General features: G+C 52.4%; 1 protein-coding gene across 1 annotated transcript; it reads left to right on the forward strand.

Annotated features, from left to right (window-relative positions):
* The first annotated feature begins 325 nt into the window (after positions 1–325).
* On the forward strand, positions 326–9,823 carry LOC105487654 (POP4 homolog, ribonuclease P/MRP subunit). Its single transcript, XM_011751155.2, has 7 exons — positions 326–373; positions 2,646–2,698; positions 4,367–4,590; positions 5,818–5,895; positions 6,058–6,119; positions 7,841–7,942; positions 9,268–9,823. The coding sequence occupies exons 1-7, from the start codon at positions 367–369 to the stop codon at positions 9,402–9,404; spliced, it is 663 nt and encodes a 220-aa protein (XP_011749457.2). The 5' UTR covers positions 326–366; the 3' UTR covers positions 9,405–9,823.
* The last annotated feature ends 8,867 nt before the right edge of the window (positions 9,824–18,690 follow it).

Here is an 18,690-nt window from a genome sequence, read left to right on the forward strand (position 1 = left end):
ACGTCATCCCACCGTCCCAGTCCCATTTCCGCCCTCCCAAGTCCCCAACCTTCCAGTCCTCTCCAAGTCGCCTCGCCTCACTCCGCTCTGGACCTTCCAAAGCATTCCACATGCCTTTACCCCAACCCTACTGACTGTCCCGCAAAAAGATGCAAGCGGAAAAGGCCCCAAGAAGCGACTCACGCCTCCCCACTGCTCCCCGACACCCGCTAAGACGCTCTCAGTCGCCCAATCCCTATCCAAGCGCATGCGCCCACGAGGTGGGCGAGTGTCGGTGATGTCACGCACAGCGCCATCTCCGATATCCGAGAGTCTGCGACAGCAACTGCCAGTGCGTCATCAGAGCGCGCCGGAAGCGGTCCGAGAATGAAGAGTAAGCGGGGCCGCGAAGTTAGAGAGGGTTGGGGATGTTAAGGGTCGGGGTCCTGGTGCTGGTGGGTGAAATGGGTCCGGGCTGCCTGTCGCTGCGGAGTTCTAAAGAACCGCTACAGGAATGGGCCCACCCTACATAAAAACTGAGGGCTGGAACACGGGTTAGCCTGGCTCGACCTCTGAGCTAGGGAGGGATGTCAGGGCTGGAGTCAGGTTCTCCCGGGAGCTGCTCAGTGGTGTGCGATGCTAGAGGAGGGCTCCAGGCCTTGGCCCAACTTGGCCACTACCTCCCGGGGTGACCGCAGTCAAGACCCTGCTCCTTTCTGCGAGCTGGTTTCGCACTCTTATCTGATGCAACGCGCCGAGAGCTGCTGGGGAATGATATCACTAACCCAGAGCTTTGGGACTTAGGGGTAGAAGACATGTGCCAAGGAGGGACGTGTAGTCACCGTTAAGACTGGGCCTTCGATCAGAATTTTGATTTTTCACCTCTGCCACTTTGTACCTATATGATCAAGTAGATTGTCTCAGCATGTCGGAGCTTCAATTTGCTCATGGGCACAAGTGTGATGGGAAAAAATATGTCTACCTTTTAATGAGGTTTCTGGCGAGTAATGAGTGTTCAGTAATTGTTAGATGTGTATTGTTACAGAAAGACTTCCAAGTCTGTTACTAAGCACCTGTAACAGGTGAAGCAAAGTTATCAGGCCCCTCAAGTTGCTCTCTACAGTTTATAATCCCCAACTTCCGCTTGAGGGAGAACTAGATGCTGTATATAAAACTTGCAGCCACATTGGTTTGCTTGATCAAACAAACATACCTGGCTGGGTGTGGTGGGACACGACTATAGTCCTTTGGGAGGCTGAGGCAGGGAGATCACTTGAGGTCAAGAGTTGAAGACCAGCTTGGGCAGCAACATAGTGAGACCCCATCTCTACAAAACCTGGAAAGAAAAAAAAAAAAAAGCCAGGTGTGGTGGCACACACCTGTGGTCCCAGCTACTCAGGAGACTGAGGTGGGAGGATCACTTGAAACCAGGAGGTCGAAGTTGCAGTGAGCTATGATTGTGCCACTGCACTCCAGCCTGGGCAACAGAGAAAGACCCAATATCAAAACAAACAAGAACAACAAAAAACTTGTAACCACCTTGCATCAGACATTCTCAGGGAAGTACAAGAAAGCTGGAATTAAATTTACAGAGTATAGTGTAAATTACATTTTCTAGCTATTTAGCTCATAAACCAGGCCTTAGTAGTCCCATTCTTACTCCATTCACACCTGTACTGTGTCCCCAGTGCCATGGTTTTCTTCTTTCAATAAATTAAGAAACAGAAGTGTGGAATTTGTTTTAGAGGTTGAAACTTTATTGACTGATGTATATTTTGAGTTTAAAGGAAGAACTGTTGTATTTCATCAGTTCAGGACACCCTTGATTATATGATACATTATAATTTAATATTAAAATGTGAAGAATCTTTTTAAACATCTTACAGTTAACAAAACCTATTTCTAACCATCTACATCCTAGACAGCTATATCATATAACTTTTAAATGAGTTACCTCGTTAGCAAGGGCTCGGGCTTCTAACTTGGGATATTTTAAACCAGTGCAACTCAAAATGTGATCCCCTGACCTGCAGTAGCATCTGGGAATATGTTAGACACTCAGGATCTAGGGTAGGAGACCAATAATCTGCATTTTAATAAGATCCCAGAGATTTTTCCACACGTTAAATTTTGAGAAGCACTCTTTTTAAACCATGAGCTTGAAAATTCTAGCATAGATGTGGCCAGAGGGTGGGATAAGAGGCATCCAAGAAAGCTTTGCTCTTCTTACCAACCTGATCTCCTATCTCTGAATATGAATAAGCATATGTTATAAGTGTAGTTCTTTTACTTTTTTTTTTTGGAGACAGAGTCTCTGTCACCCAGGCTAGAGTGCAATGGCACGATCTCGGCTCATTGCAGCCTCCACCTCCCAGGTTCCAGCGATTCTTTTGCCTCAGTCTCCCATGTAGCTGGGAATACAGGTGTGAGCCACCACCTCCGGCTAATTTTTGTATTTTTAGTAGAGACGGGGTTTCACCACGTTGGCCAAGCTGGTCTCGAACTCCTGACCTTGGGTGATCCACCCGCCTTGGCCTCCCAAAGTGCTAGGACTACAGGTGTGAGCCATGCATCCAGCGGTGTAATTATTTTCATAGTTAGAGAAGTCTTGGGTCTTACAGCCATACCCAACAAGAATTGATCATTTCTTGTTTTTAATCCTCTAGGTGTGATCTATCATGCATTGTCTCAGAAAGAGGCGAAAGACTCTGATGTCCAGGTCAGTTCTTGGCAGGAGGTCCAGGAGCAACAGAGGTGATGGCAAAGATGGCTCAGTAGCTTCTGAGCCCCTGTCACTGGTTGAGATGTCGTTACCCACATTGTACTCCTCATTTTTCTGGCAGACATCTAAGGCTGGATCAAAGTCTGTAGTTCTGATGACCTGTTCCCACTTGCCGGCCTCCTTTTCTGTTGTGCTAAAGTCAAGTTTGGTAAAATGAGGCTTTTCTTAACCTTTTATCATTTCCACTATGTTGGGGACACCAGGCTGTGCCCATGTGGTGAGCAGCATCATTCAACCTTGTCACTGTGCCCTCTGCACTTCTGCAGAAGGTGTGCAATTACATATCATAAGTGAAATTTACAGATTATATCTGGATGCCTCAGCCTGCTTTGTCAGTTTCACAAAAGTTCCTCTTGTAGCTCATAGTGAGAGCATTACCCTGAAAGCAAGATTTTGAAAGACCAGTATGCCTTTATTTCGCTTCTCCATGAAAGACGAGCCACTCAGGTATTTAAGATAATCAGATTATTGTCCTACTATAGTCACAATGATGAGAGTGAATTAATTTTTAGTTAGCATCTACAGGTGCAAAACTGAACAGAGTTCCCACCATCATACTGTGAGCTCCCTCGAAGGCTATGTGTACCCTATCTTCCCATTGCTCTCCCACAGAGGGAGGGCTGGGTTACTAATGACAGATCAGCATCAGTCTGTCAGCCTCAGTCTTAGCATTTGGCACCTGGCTAGTGTAAAAAGCTCAGGAAACAGCCCAGCCAGGAGACAGGCCCTCAGGAGAGAGAACTGCCCAGGGCTGTGGCAGGCGCGAGGGCAGTGGCATCTGCCACCAAATGAGGAATCCATTATTGGAACTCCAACTTGAGAGGTAGTGAGCTTGGAGGTTTTTGTCTGTTTGTTTGAGAATTGCACACAATTATGACAGTCATTTTTTCAGAAGTCCTCTCTAAGAGCCTACGCTCATTCATGGTAAGTTGACGCCCGGCTCTCAGTGACGCCCTTTGGAGAGAGAGAGAGTCTGGGGCCTGAGATGCTCTTGACGGTACTTTCCTCCAAGTGATGGTCTGCGGGGCAGGAGCGGACCTCTTGGAGAGTAGCCCACACCATGCCCACATTGCTGGAAACCCAGTTAAGGAGTATTGTCCTAAGGGCACAGTGTCAGGGTCCCTACCCCCTGAGGCTTGGCTGACCCTGGAGCCCTAGTTTTGCTGTTTTCTGTAGTGTTAGGATCAGTTCCTCCATAGCTTAGTGCTACTCTGAGCTCACTTAGTTTCATCTGGTCATGCCTGGTTGAATATCTTTGTTACACATTTCTCAAGCTTTCTCTTCTGCCAAGAGTGACTGAAGTATTCTTCCAGATAGAAAGGTTTTAGTCCTCAGCAGAATAACCTCAGAAAAGCAGGGCCAGAGCAGGAAGTGAGGGTTTGACATGCTGTTGTGTGTGACAAACGGTCATGAATTTGTGTATGAGTGTGACTTACATCTCGGCAACTGTGGGTAGCAGACACATGGCAGATGAGCGGGGCGTGAGCCTCAGTGGGTGGAGGGATGGGCCCCATCTGCTCTCCCAGTAGCTGCGGGCGGGATGCCTGGGATCCTGGGCTGCCCAGACCAGAGCAGTGAGCGCTGCACCCCCTTGTCCGCCTGCAGCCTCCAGGAGCACAGCGGGCCCAGGCCTTCGTGAGGGCCTTCCTGAAGCGCAGCACACCCGGCATGAGCCCGCAGGCCCGCGAGGACCAGCTGCAGCGCAAGGCCGTGGTCCTGGAGTACTTCACCCGCCACAAGCGCAAGGAGAAGAAGAAGAAAGCCAAAGGCCTCTCTGCCAGGCAAAGGAGGGAGCTGCGGCTCTTTTATATTAAACCAGAGCAGCAGAGGTAACCTGAGCTCCTCCCTTCTTTCTGCCCGCGGTGCTTACCCTTCTGGGTGTGTGGACTTGACTGAGTCGCTGGGGAGGCAGCCTGGCTCCACCTAAGCTAAGGGCGCCTCTCTGTTGTCTGCCACAAGAGGGCAGCCTTCCTTTACCAATCTGGGCTGTGTTCAGCGAGGCGGGTGAGACAGGACTCATTGTCTGGCCTGCCTCCTCACCTTCACGAGTAAGACCCGTCCAAGTACATCTGTTGCCCATGGCAACAGGCTGTTTGTCCCTCGGCTTTGTTAGACAGAAAAGAGGAACTGATATGTTTTTAGTGTGTATCACTTTGTAGCTTTTAATAGCGCCAGACAGTCACCCACTGGGGTTTCATTGCCAAAGCAAGATGTTGCCCACACGTTTCAGAAGTTTCCCAAAGGAATGCATCACTGTCCTGTCCTGTGGGAGGATGCCTTCCTCCAGCCAACCCTCCATCCCTCCTTGGCGACGGGTCTGAGTGTGCGTGTCCTAGGGCTGTCTGTAGGCTTTTGCTTGGAGATCGACAGCCAAATAGCCTCCCACATTCTAGAAGACGCTTAAAGTATGCCACGCTGTCCCCGGCCCCACTCAGGAGATCAGCTGGGCCTCAGGTGGAGAAGGGGCTGCTGCCTCCCAGGATTTGCTTCCCGGGTGGAACCCCAGTTGGGTTTGAGCTTAAGGTCCTCATTTCTCTAACCTAAGGCTTCATGGTAACGGATTCCCCACAAGGCATGAAGACTGGAGATAACGGCCCAGAGGAAAGCTGTTGGGGTCCTCGCCCCTGCTCCCCTCTTCTTCTCCCCACCACTTGCTTGCCCACCTTCCAGACCAGCCTGCTGCCTCACATGAGGACCTGCGTGACAACCAGCAACCCCTGCTTTATTGGGGGCTTACTAGGTTCAATTTCACGTAACAGAAAACCTCACAATAACAGTAGCTTCAACAAGACTCACGTTTATTTCTCTCTCATGAAAAGAAGTCCAAGTGGACACCGCCCTGGGCTGGTGTGGTCCTACCAATGAGGAAACTGAAGTTAGAGAGGTGAAGGTTCTTGGTCTCTGTTACCAGCTCAATTGCTCATCCTAGGATTTGCACGTAGTTCCTAATGATCCCAGGCCACAGTTGTTGGCATCAAGCCAAGCTCTGTGCTATTTGGACATTGTCATCCCAAGCTCATGTTGTCTAACTTTTTCCGTTTCTGACTCTGCCACAGATACAGTCTTTTCCTCCCTCTCCATGAACTCTGGAAACAGTACATCAGGGACCTGTGCAATGGGCTAAAGCCAGACACGTAAGTTGCATTCCTGAAGCTTCGCTCTTTGGGGTGGATCTCAAGTCTCTGATCGTTGTAAATGCAGCTTCAGGAGCCAGCCTGGCTGCGGTTGAAGACCTAGTTGCTTCTTTTGGAACCTTTTATCATGGTGTAAATCAAGGGCTTCTGTTTACCTTGCAGGCAGCCACAGATGATTCAGGCCAAACTGTTAAAGGCAGATCTTCACGGGGCTATTATTTCAGGTAATTTACCTAAGAGCGTGTAGCACGTGGCCATCCGGAGGTCCACACTGTCGCTCTGTGGAGACCCAGGGCGTGTGTTCTGTTGGACACGCTCCTTACCATGTGGATTCCCTGAGATGGGCCCCAGTCACCATCATCCCCGCACTAAGGGTGGGAGATGCTTCTCACTGGCTGTCTTAGCCGGTCTGGCCATTTGCTGGACACACCCTAAGTGGTCTCCGTGTACCTTCCCCTCCGTGTACCTCCCCTCCGTGTACCTACACACAGGGACCCCTGTTGGCACCCTAAAGGGCACAGTAGCTGTGGGCACTCACCCATGGCCTGGAATCTTGAACACAGAATCCCTTTCATCCAATGCTGTGGTTTCAAATGTCAGCTACACCTGACAGCCCCCAAGGTGACGTCTCCAGCGTAGGCCCGTCCCCTGAACTCCAGGCTCAGGCATCCAGCTGCCCACTTGACACAGCCACCTGGATGTTCAGGGGGCATCTCAGACTTTACATAGCCAAAGCTACCCCCAGTTCTCACAGCAACCCCTCCTGCTCTTTTCCATCTCACTTAATTACTCAGTTATTTATGCTGGTTGTTCAGGCCAAAAACCGAAATAGTGTCTATGTTTCTTCTTTCCTAATCCCCTCCTCTAATCCTTCGGAACATCCTACTACCTAAATTCAGCCACTGTCATTCCCCAGATTACCTCAGACACAGCTCCTCCCCGCACCAGGGAGCCGGAGTGCCGGTTATACAGGAATCAGAGCACGTTCCTTCCGTGCTTCAAGTCTTCCGGCAGCGTCCCATCGTATGGGAGTAAACCTGCCTCCTTGCTGTGGTCTAAGGCCTCCCCGCTCCCTGGGGCAGCAGGCCTCCCACACTGCCTTCCTCCTGCCCTGCCTCAGGGCTTCGCCTCTGCTCCTTACCTCTGCCAGGGAGTTCTCCTGTGTGTGCACAGACCGACTTCCGATTGTTCAGCCCTGCTCCAATGCCACTCCCCTGAGGGTCTACCATTGCAAACCATGACCCTCCACACTCATTGCCCTGTCCCTACTCTTCATAGCACTCGTCGCTGTCAGAAAGTAGAATGGTGTGGTTCACCATGCATCACCCTGCCTTGCTAGAACCTGGGCTCCGTGAGAGCAGGATCCGGGACTGCCTCTTTCCATACTATGTCCCTGGCATCTCCCGAGGACAGTGCAGGCATACTGCAGCTGCTTGGTGACTCTGTCACCTACACTGAGGCTTGGGTCAGGACGAGGGAGGGGCTGCTGCTTGTGATGGTGGCTCGTCTCACAGTGCTGGCTGCTGGGCAGCTCTGCAGCAGGACTCACGTTCCAGCCAGCATCCTGGGCAGTGCATGGTGGTGTTTGTGCAGATCCTGCAAGGGAGTCCTGGCTGCATCAGAGCAGCCAGCCCGTGGGTCCTGATGGTCCTGGGCGCATGTGTGACCTTTGACTCCAGAATCCTGCCCAAGACTGCTGTGGCCACAGACTCTCCGAAGGACACCTCATAGGACAGTCCAGAGACTGCAGAGCCCCAGGGGAAGCCTGGGTTCTCGTTGGCTACGTCAGTGCCCAGCTGTTGAGCCCCCACGCCCTGGGTGCTGTCTTCCTTCGTCTGCTAGCTCAGAGGGTGGGACCAGCACCCCGGACCCCTGAGGCCTGCTTGTCTGTGGTTCCCCCAGCACCACAGAGGCCTGAGCCTGGAACTGTCCTTTTTCTTCACAGTGACAAAATCCAAGTGCCCCTCTTATGTGGGTATTACAGGAATCCTTCTACAGGAAACAAAGCACATTTTCAAAATTATCACCAAAGAAGACCGCCTGAAAGGTATGTAGGAGTTTCCGAGCGCGTTGCGTGTGGGCTGTGGCTTCCAGCTGTTGCGTTAGCCTTTTCCTCGGGGCTCCAAGGGTTTGGTTTGAGCGCTGATTGCAGATACTTACTGAACCTGCATTAAAGCCTGCAGAGACCACCGTCTGCTCCCGTGGCGCCCCCAAGAGGCGTGTGTCAGTGCAGCCAGCGGCCCCAGCCAGAAATGGCCAAGCGGAGGAAAGATCTTGGCCGTGCCTCAGGGGACCTGGGTCTGTTTGGGCGCCAGGAGAGGGCCTCCACCTGCCCCAAGGCTGCTGCTCCCAGAGGAATGTAGCCAAACAGGCAGCAGGGTAGAAACAGGAGGGGCGCCTGTCCCTGAAATTCTGAGCCGTGTCCTTGATGATAACACTTGGGTTCCATCGGTGGCCAGCATTGCTCTAGCAGATACTTTGGGTCTCCCAGGATTTCTACACCCCACCTTGCTCACAAATCCAGAGATAACAAACTGTAGTTAGAGGGTTTTGTTCCTTTAATTTTTTTATCTTTATTTATTTATTTATTTTTTTTATTTTTTTTTTTTTTTTTGAGACAGTCTCGCTCTTTCACCCAGGCTGGAGTACAGTGTCACAATCTCAACTCACTGCAGCCTCCGCTCCCAGATTCAAGGGATTCTCCTGTCTCGGCCCCCCGAGTAGCTGGGATTACAGGCACGCGCCACCACACCCGGCTAATTTTTGTATTTTTAGTAGGGGCAGGGTTTCACTATGTTGGACAGGCTGGTCTCAAACTTCTGAATTCAAGTGATCCGCCTGCCTCAGCCTCCTAAAGTGCTGGGATTTTAGGCATGAGCCACTGCATCCAGCCTTCTTCCTTTAATTTTTGAGCTTGGTTTTTCTTGTTGCTTCCCTTATTTTCCTACATATCCTTCTGCTTCACAATGTAAACCTCAGAAAGTGGTGTAAGAGTTTCCCCACAGAGCACAAGGCCAGGAGCCCATCTGAAAGTTAATGTGGGAAAACCAGTTTCTGGCGGGTGTTCTGGGACTTTCTGGTCCTGGGAATTTGGTGTATAGCCTTTTACCCTGAAGATCAGGTGCCAAGTTACATTTAGCATGTGACTAGATGGACCTATGGCAGAATAACCACATGTAACCCTAATGCCCCTCCCCTTGTGGGGGGTTTCCCATTTCCTATTAGCTTATTTTTTTCATTCAATGTGTTCCGAATAATATTCTACCTAAAAGTAAAATATTAATAAATAAATAAATGAATATTTACTGCCAAGGATTTTTCCTCATCTTTTTTCTCCCGCCTTTTTTTTTTTTTTTTTTTTTTTTTTTTCAGTTATCCCCAAGCTAAACTGCGTGTTCACTGTGGAAATCGATGGCTTTATTTCCTACATTTACGGGAGCAAATTCCAGCTTCGGTCAAGTGAACGGTCTGCGAAGAAGTTCAAAGCAAAGGGAACGATTGACCTGTGAATTCTTTGCCATCTAACGCAGTTGTTGATGACAGCTGAAAACTGGACACTCCTAAATGCCAACCTTTCAGTGAAGAGATGGTTAAGCCAATTCTGCTTATAGACCACCTCCAGCCAGTGACGTTCTGAGTTGAGGATGCTCAACAACATGGGAAGGTCGCGGTGTACCCAGTGAAGAAGTCAGGGGACAGAGGAATTTCTCTTTCTAGGAGATCTTCATTTTGTGTGACTCCCATGGAGAGGAGCAGACTGGCAGGAAGCACACCGGGGTTAACTCTGGTTGACTTGACTAGTATCACTCGATTTTAAAAAATACTTTTCCATGTTTTCTGAGTGCTCTATGGTGAATCAGCTGCCTCTGTGATAATACAGTCCACATGTGGACATAACCAGGGATCAAATAAAGGAGGTATTGCTGCAGTCCAGCCAGGTTGAAAGGGAAGGGGGGCCCCAGAGGTCCATTGGATGGCAGGTGTCTACAGAGGTGCGCCTTTGGGTGGAACTCTTTGACCTACCTGAGGTTTACTTTGCTATTTCAGGAAGGTTGAAGAGGATTGAAGGGTGAGTTGCTAAGGGACTTAGGGCTTATTCACTTCAGGAATTGCAGCTGGGGTGGACCCCAGGAGCAGAGCACTGTGTGCAGCTGTGCCCATACACGGTCGCCCCAGCGTAGTGAGATGGGACCTGCCACAGCGTGCCCGCTCCTGAGCTGCCACGCTGAGCTATGGAGGACTGAAAGGAGGTCGCCCGGCATCACCTCCCAAGGTCAGACCTGCAAAAGCCACGCCAGCAGCATTGACGCCCGTTGATCTCTTCGCCATTTTTGCTGCTGAAAGACTGGGCTTTTCAGTCTGATTCTGGCCCTCTGACGGTGTGTCTGTAAAGCCAGTGGGTCAGGCAGGCCCTTCCATGCAGGGCCAGAGGAAGAGCGGGCCCAGGGCTGCAGTGAGAGTGGGCCAGGGGACCAGCCTACCAGATGGGTTGGAAACATGGCTCAGAAGGACCAACTACCCCTTCCCTTTGAGGAGCCAGTATCTGCCGATCAACAAGGCAAGGCCAAGAGCCCTCCTGGCGAAAGGCAGGCCACAAATCTTTTCTCCCCCAGGAGAAGCAGCAGTGCTGGGGCTTTGCATTCCTGGTGCCTTCCACCCAGACCACACCAGAGAGAAACACCGCGGTGGAGAAGGGAAGTGGGAACACTGTCTGCTATGTGCCAGGAGAGCAGAAAGGCCCAGGCCTCTGCCGCTGCCCCTCCCCAAGGCTCACAATGCACCCAGAGTCTCACAGGGACCAACCCAGTGCCTCGGTCCTGCTTCCATTGGTGCAAGCGTCCACTGCTCACCAGGGTGTTCTGAGGTGGCTCAAGTGCTGTACCCCAAGCAGCACGCAGTCACCGCTGCCAGTGATGCACACACGCACGGGCTAGGGACACGGGGCCCGGCCCAGCGACTGCCTTGTGGTGTGGCCATCCTCGTCTACCACAGGAAGACAGAATTCAAAGGACCCCTTGCCCAAGGCCTCGCTGACTCAAGGGCAAAATTGAGATTTGGACCTAATAGTTGGGCTCCAGAACTGTGCTTTCAGCTACAGGGTGGCTGCAGGATGAGACGGATGCGGTTCTAAAGTGCAGGATGTGCTGCCTTTATTACCTGCTTTCCCTCTGAGCAAATCCCTGTCTTGAGTGGGAAGTGGCATCTATTCCCCCAGCCATCTGAAAGTACAGTGTTCATAACCGAATAGGTGCTGTAGCTTTCTAGCCATCCCGCTCTTACCCACCCCTCTGCAATGTAAAAGACGTCCACTGTTGTGTAAATACACAGTTGCTTTCCAGAAAAGTTGTTGGTACTGCTTGCCATGTGAAATCTGTTTTTCATTTGGCGCAGACTCAAGTTTCTGTGTGAGTGGCTGTTTAATTTGTAGATATCACTCCCTCTCCCCCAAGGAGACGTGGCGAAGGTGCTCGCCGGCCACAAAGCTGCCGCTGTGCCTGCCTGTTTCTAGGACACACTGTTGCCCCCATGGTCTACCCAGGGGCCATGTCATCTCCCAGGTAGAGGAGGGAAAGGGGAGGGCCCAGCCTGGCAGGACATGGTTCCTGATGAGGAACAGCTGCCGAAAGCATGACCTGAGGCCCAGGGGCAGGGGCAGGGGCTAGGGCTGCCATGTCTCCATAGACTGTGGCACAGCTTGTCATGGAGGGTGATGTGGTACTCTTTGGCCCGATCTCTCCCATGTCCACTGTCCAAGGAGCAGGACCCTGGCAGAGCTGAGGCCTTGGCCATGTGGTCTCGTGGGAGATAGAGCCACATTCTCCTCGTGTAAGCCTCCGTGCATCAGAGAAAGTGCCAAAGAGGAAAGAGAGAATGGTTAGCAACTCAGGACAGGACCCAGAGGCTGCAGGACTGGGAGACATCAGCCCAGCGACCCACTGTTCAAAGAGTGGGGCCCAGGGGCCCTTTACATCTCCCCAGTGCCCAGCTGCCACACACGGTCTGCAGAGAATAGGCCAGAGCCTCGGGGGAAAGGATGAGGTTCTTGGAGGAGAAAGGGCAGTGTGGGCCATGGCTGATGTATCCGTCTGCTCTAATCTCCATCACAAAATGCCACACACTGGAGCTGCAGCATTTTCTCACAGCTCTGGAGGCTGGAAGCCAAAGATCAAGGTGCTGGCAGGGTTGGTTTCTGGGGAGGCCTCTCCCTTCTTGTCCTCACACGGCCTTTCCTCCCTGTGTGCAAGGAGAGTGATCCCTGGAGTCTTTTCCTTGTAGAAGGATGCCCGTCCTATTGGATTAGGCCCCTATTCTTATGCCCCCCTGAAAGTCTCTGTCTCCAGACAGTCACATTGGGGGCAAGGGCTTTATCATATGAATTTGGAGACCCAAGTCAGTCCACTGCCACCCCGAAGCTGTCCCAGCCAGGACAGACTGGTTGTGCCTCCCAGAAAGTCTCCAACAGTCACCTGGCTCCCATCCTCAGACACTGGCCTGGCCTTCTCGTCCCCCCATATGGGCTGCTTGGACCACTAGCCAGTCCAGCCACCCCCACTGCTGGCCCCTGAGCTGCCATCACCACTGGATTCTGTGACATGCTCATACAGGAACTTGGGTCCAGGGCTGCTGCCTCCAGTACCCAGGGCTGCCCAGTGCCCCTTCATTTTTGCAAACAGCTGAACTCCTCCTCCTGCTGGGGCCAGGCACAGTCTAGATGGGGGAGGAAATGCGTGCACAGGTGGGCAGGATGGGCAGAGAAGTCTCCCTGGGGCAGGGACTCCGGCTCTGGGCAGCTGTGAGTGTGAAGAGTGTATCCACACCAAGGCTCAGGGCGGGAGTCCGCGGAAGCATCGTGGAGGACCCAGGAAGGCAGGGGAAGCCTGCGAGGGTCTGCCCCCAGGATCAGGCAGGCAGGAGGAGAGGCCAGAACGGGTATATGGCTGCCAGGAGTGGAGAGATGGCAGAGATGCTGGAAAAGCCCTAATCCATGGGGCAGGAGGTGGAGTTCTCCTGATCCATTCATGCAGTTCTGAAGTCTTGGGGATCGTGGTGCTGCCATCTGTCAAGTGGGGCCATTAGCATTCCTGAAATGGCATCCTGGAACTTCCCACATCAGAGTTAGTGGGTGCACATTCAGAGCAGCCAGATCCTGGGCTGCACCTCAGACCTACTGAATCAGCCTCCAGAGGCGGGACCCAGATAGCTGTGTGTTTACCTGAGACCCCAGCTGATCACTGATGTTTGAGGACGCTGGGCTCCAGATGGTGTGTAAAGTCTCTTCCAGCTCTGAGGTCTGGACTGTGATTTCAGACTTGGGACTCTCAGGCCGACATTTCCTGGAGGCTGGTAAAGATCATCAAATGACTGATCTCCCAGGTTCCGAAGAGTAAACAGGAACATCCCTCCACAAAGCCATAAATTCTGTAAAAAAAAAAAAAAAAAAAAAAAATTGCTTTCTGGACAATGCCTTTAGCTTTAATTTAGTTTGCATTTCTTAGCTATAATGTCTAAGACATCTGTTAAATGTCTATAATATTAATTTAATAGAAGGGGTTCTGATAGAACCGTATTGGAATTGTCCATTTAATTAACCTCGTGGGCCTTTAATGGATGTCTTAAATAGACATCATTAACAAGAGTGCTAGACAAATTAAAATTAGAGTCAATAACATTCTTGGTAATTTTTCCTGAGCTGTGAAGGGCAAGCCTTGCTAACTAGACAGGCGCAGAGATAGGCTGTGTTCACAGGAGGGCGGGCACTGCTGTCCTGGAGGGCATCTGAAATGGACAGGCCTCATAGACAGGCGCAGAGATAAGCTGTGTTCACAGGAGGGCAGGTGATGCTATCCTAGAGGGCATTGAAATGGACAGGCCCCAAGTGGGATTCAGCTATTGTGTCTTGGTCTGCTTTGCCCAAAAAAGATAACCTCCAGCCGTAGGAGGCAGGTCTCAGGAGCAAAGACCTGCCCTTCCCTATGCCTTTTACAGAAAATGTGTACTGGGTCAGGCGTGGTGGCTCACACCTATAATCCCAGCACTTTGGGAAACCGAGGCAAGAGGATTGCTTGAGCCTGGGAGTTTGAGACCAGCCTGGGCAACATAGCAAGACCCCATGTCTACAAAAAAAAACATTTAAAAATTGAGCTACGCATGGTGGCATATGCCTATAATCCCAGCTACTCAGGAGGCTGAGGTGGGAGGATCACTTGAGCCCACGAGGTTGATGTTGCAGTGAGCCATGATTGTGCCACTACACTCCAGCCTGGGTGACAGATGAGACCCTATCTCTTAAAAAAACAAGAAAGAAAGAAAAAGAAAAGGTGGCCTGATCCATCAGAGCTCCTGGAGGAGGGACTGGCTTAGGAGGGAGATGGAGGAGGATAGAGGACCTCACCCAGAGACTCATGAAACGCCGGATAGATGCACGGACTGGGTGAGATGCAACAGGATTGGATAGGGAAGGATTGGCTGGGACAGGCCGGGGATGTAATAGAAAACATTCCATTCTTTTGCCTCCACCGCTCCACTAAGCCACTGAGTTCTCTTCAGAGCCAGTGGTCAGTTCTCCACCTCTGCCTTGCCTGGCCTCTTACCGCCATTTAACACCTCTTATCCCCACACTCCTGACTTTCCTCCTGCCTCCCTGGCTGCTCCCTCTCGGGGTCCTTTGGGAGCTCCTCCTCTGCAGAACTTCTCAGTGATAGAATGCCCTGAGCTCCGCCTTTGGACTTCTTTCCCCATTCCCTCCATAGCTGTCTCGTCCACAACTTCAGATCCACCAGACCCACATGTGTAACTTGGTTTACCGTCTGCCTCCTGCCAGCTAGAATGGAAGCTCCTAAGGACAGGACTCTGTTTTCCTCACTGCCATACCCACACTCATCCAGAGTGTATCTGACTGTGTTCAGCGTTCTGTGACTGTTGAGGAAATGAGAAAGCTGTCCACCAGGCCGCACCTGGAGGTCTAACAGGCAGCCCAGCATGGCAGGCTGCACCCAGCACGATGGACTTCCCGTCTCTTCCCTTCCCTCCACCCTCGCCTCTGCGGAGGCCCCTCGCCTCTTGGATGCTCAGGTGGGAAACCAAGGAGCCATCCTGATTCCTCCCTTGCGTTCACGCCCCCATCAACCTTTCATCACAACCCGGTGGCCCTCCTTGCAACCTCCCACCACCTGCTGCTCCAGCCCCTTCCACCCACCCGCCAGCACCCAGCCACAGCCACAGTCCCCCGCTGGCCTCCCTGCATCCACGCCTGGACCCACTGTAGCCTGGGTGACCTTTGTGAAGCATGACTCAGGGGTTGCCTCTCCCACTGAAAACCCACAAGCGACTTCCTGCTGCACGCAGAATGAGAGCCAGCCCCTGACCGGCATCATCAAGGCCCTTCCAGATCGGACCTCAGCCCACCCCTGCCATCGTGGTCCACCTCCCCACTGCACCTCATGCCTCTTTACACCCCCAAGCATGCGATTGGCCCCGTGCACTTCTGTGCCTGCCATTCCTTCCTCTCAGGCTTCCTCCTGACCCCTCAGTCTGCGGGCAGCCTCCTTGCGTTCAGCTCTCCACACAGGGAAAGCCCTATCATCCTAGCTCTGCAGCCCCCACCCCAACCAGTCACTCAATCACATTACCCTGTCTGATATTTTGTTTTCCTTTTTTTGAGACAGGGTCTCACTCTGTCACCCAGGTTGGAGTGCAGTAGTGGGATCACAGCTTACTGCGGCCTCAATCTCCCTGGCTCAAGCAATCCTCACACCTCAGCCCCCTCAAGTACATGGGACCACAGGCGCATGCCACCATGCCTGGCTAATTTTTGTTTGCTTGTTTTTTGTAGACCTGGGGGTCTTGCTATGTTGCCCAGGCTGATCTCAAACTCCTGGCCTTGAGCAATCCTCCTGCCTTGGCCTCCCGAAGCACTGGAATTACAGGCACGAGCCACTGCATCCAGCAGTCTTACGTTTTCTGTACCGCTTCTCAGTCCCCAGTGCAACCTCATCTGCCTGTTTCGTGTCATTTTCTTCCACTAGAATGTGAGCTGCTCGGACACCGGGACACTGCCCATGGTGTTCGCCGCCATAACCATTGTAAGCCCCCTGCAGGCCTTGCATATAATAAGTGCTCAGTAAATATCTGCTTTCTGACCCAAAAAAACCAAAATGAGCCCAGGGTGTGCCTCTGATAATGTCGAATAAGGGTTGGCACACAGCAACTGTGAGTGACGCTGGTCAGTGACCCCCGTCTGGGCCAGATAAGTCCGTGTGGTTTGCCCAGGGCAGGGCAGCAGCACATCCTGAGTCCAATGTGCCACCCCCTTCCATGCCAGTGGGCACCCCGGGCAGCAGGAGTCCCGGGTGGGAAGGCAGCCCTGTGCCATTGGGCCCTGGCACCCCAGCTATGCAGACCAAGGAGGTTATGCTCCATCAACAGCTGCGACTTGCAGCCCATGTGACCCGCGCTTCTCTACCCCTTTTAGTTTCCCCCATGAAGCCCCAGGGTCTGGCGGGAGCAGCTATGGCTGGCGCTGCGTAGCCAGCCAGGCCTGGAGAGGCTGAGCCCGGCAGGAAACCCGAGTCGGGAAACCCAAGTTCAAGGCCCAAGTTCCCCCAAGACCTTCAGTTCCAACCACAGAGAACGTGAAGAAATGGAGTGTGGTGTTTATTGCAGGCACATTTCATCTACACAAATTAAACTGTATCCTCTGCCAAAAGAGAGGGAGGGAGGGAAGGAGAGAGAAAGGACGCTGTAGAGAGTGCTGCCAGTGGCTGTGTCCTGCCTGTAGAGTGCTGCCAGTGGAGGCTTGCCTTGCAGCGAATGTGAGATGGAAAGCATCCTTAGTTGCCCTGCTCTCCCAAAAAAGTGTGCGATTATAATGCTTTTTATAAAAACACAGGCCCCAAACGGGTGCTATGCCAGAGGGGCTTGCACCGGCTCATGAGAGCTGATGTGTGCACCTCCTGCGGATGGCACCTTCATGCCGGCACCCTACAAGCCTCCTGGTGGGAGCGTTTACATAGCAATTTACGCTATGCTACAAACCAGGGCTTCTTACACGTGTACCAGCATCCCACTGCCCTAAACACAAGCCGGCTGCTCTGTGTGCAGTACAGGCAGTGTTAAGTTGCCGCCCCTTGAACCAGAACTCCAGGGGAGACCAAGGGTCTATCTGTGCAGTGCCTTCCTATCTAGGAGCCAAAGGGTCATCTTTAGGGGGCTACCTAGCCCCATGGAAGATGGGGCTCTGTGGCCTGGGGGCTGGAGACAGAGCACTTGCTGGCTAAGGCAGGGGAGACTGCACGGAAGATGCGTGTTTTCTCAGGGCATATGTTATATATACTTCAATTTAAAATGTTTGTAGAAGAACCATTTGAAGCCGGTCGCGGTGGCTCATGCCTGTAATCCCAGCACTTTGGGAGGCTGAGACGGGCGGATCACGAGGTCAGGAGATCGAGACCATCCTCGCGAACACGGTGAAACCCCGTCTCTACTGAAAATACAAAAATTAGCCGGGCGCGGTGGCGGGCGCCTGTAGTCCAGCTACTCAGGAGGCTGAGGCAGGAGAATGGCGTGAACCCGGGAGGCGGGGCTTGCAGTGAGCTGAGATCCGGCCACTGCACTCCAGCCTGGGGCACAGAGCGAGACTCTGTCTCAAAAAAAAAAAAAAAAAAAAAGAATCATTTGGACTCTTATGTGGGTGCTTAATAAATATCTGAAATTATTTGCGCATTTCTCCAGCAGTCTTGTTTCTTAGTGGTAATGCCAGGCCAGGCGTGATGGCTCACGTCTGTAATCTCAGCACTTTGGGAGGCCAAGGCAGGCAGATCACTTGAGGTTAGGAGTTCAGGACTAGCCTGGCGAACATGGTGAAACCTGGTCTCCACTAAAAATACAAAAACAAGCCAGTCATGGTGGCAGGTGCCTGTAATCCCAGCTACTCGGGAGGCTGAGGCAGGAGAATCACTTGAACCCAGGAGGTGGAGGTTGCAGTGAACTGAGACAGCACCATTGCACTCCAGCATGGGGGACAGATCGAGACTCTGTCTCAAAAAAAAAAAAAAAAAAAAATGGTAATGCCCAGGTTACCCTAAGTGGCTCTTGCTTGAAAATCACAGATTTAAAGCAAGGAAACCCACATTCCTAAGAAATGCAATATGTCACCAAATTTACAATTTTAACAGCTCCCTCCACCTTTCAAAATACGGGCTCTTCCTCTACCCCAGACCTCCAGGGACCAGGTGCTCTGCAGTCCTGTCACTAAGGTGTGGTTGCCACAGCCATTCTGGCCCCCCACTGTAAGGTATCCAATTGGGTAGTGAGAAAGTGAGTGGTGACGACAGGGCCCTGGGGCCACAGGGTGTGGTGGGAGGGGAACAGGGCCTGTGTCAGAGGCCCCTGGCAGGTCTGGAAGTAGGCTGGCTTCCCTCAGGACCTGACCTTAAGATGAAGCCAGAGAGCTGAGCTGGAGTCAGGCAGGCTGAGGCCTCCTGCAGGGGATCTGGGGTGGGGAGAGGGGCCTGCAGGGGCGTGGCACTGAGAGGCGGCTGGAGGCTTCAGGCACCAGGCAGGGCAGCAGGAAGTGGGGAAGAGTGGCGGTGAAATGGAGAGGCCAAGGGCCGGAAGACCAGCGAGGAGGTTGTGGCCGGTGCTAGACGTCTGCGGCTTAACCACGGTGTTGGCCTTGGGGATGCACGGAAACGGGTTTGAGAGGTGCACACAGCATCCACAAACAGGGCCTCAGGGACGCAGCCCCTCCAGCCTCCTTCTGAGTGTCTACTCGAAGCCAAGTGCCCTGAACGGTGG

This window comes from Macaca nemestrina, chromosome 20 (assembly GCF_043159975.1).
Source record: "Macaca nemestrina isolate mMacNem1 chromosome 20, mMacNem.hap1, whole genome shotgun sequence".
Classification (NCBI taxonomy): Eukaryota; Metazoa; Chordata; class Mammalia; order Primates; family Cercopithecidae; genus Macaca; species Macaca nemestrina.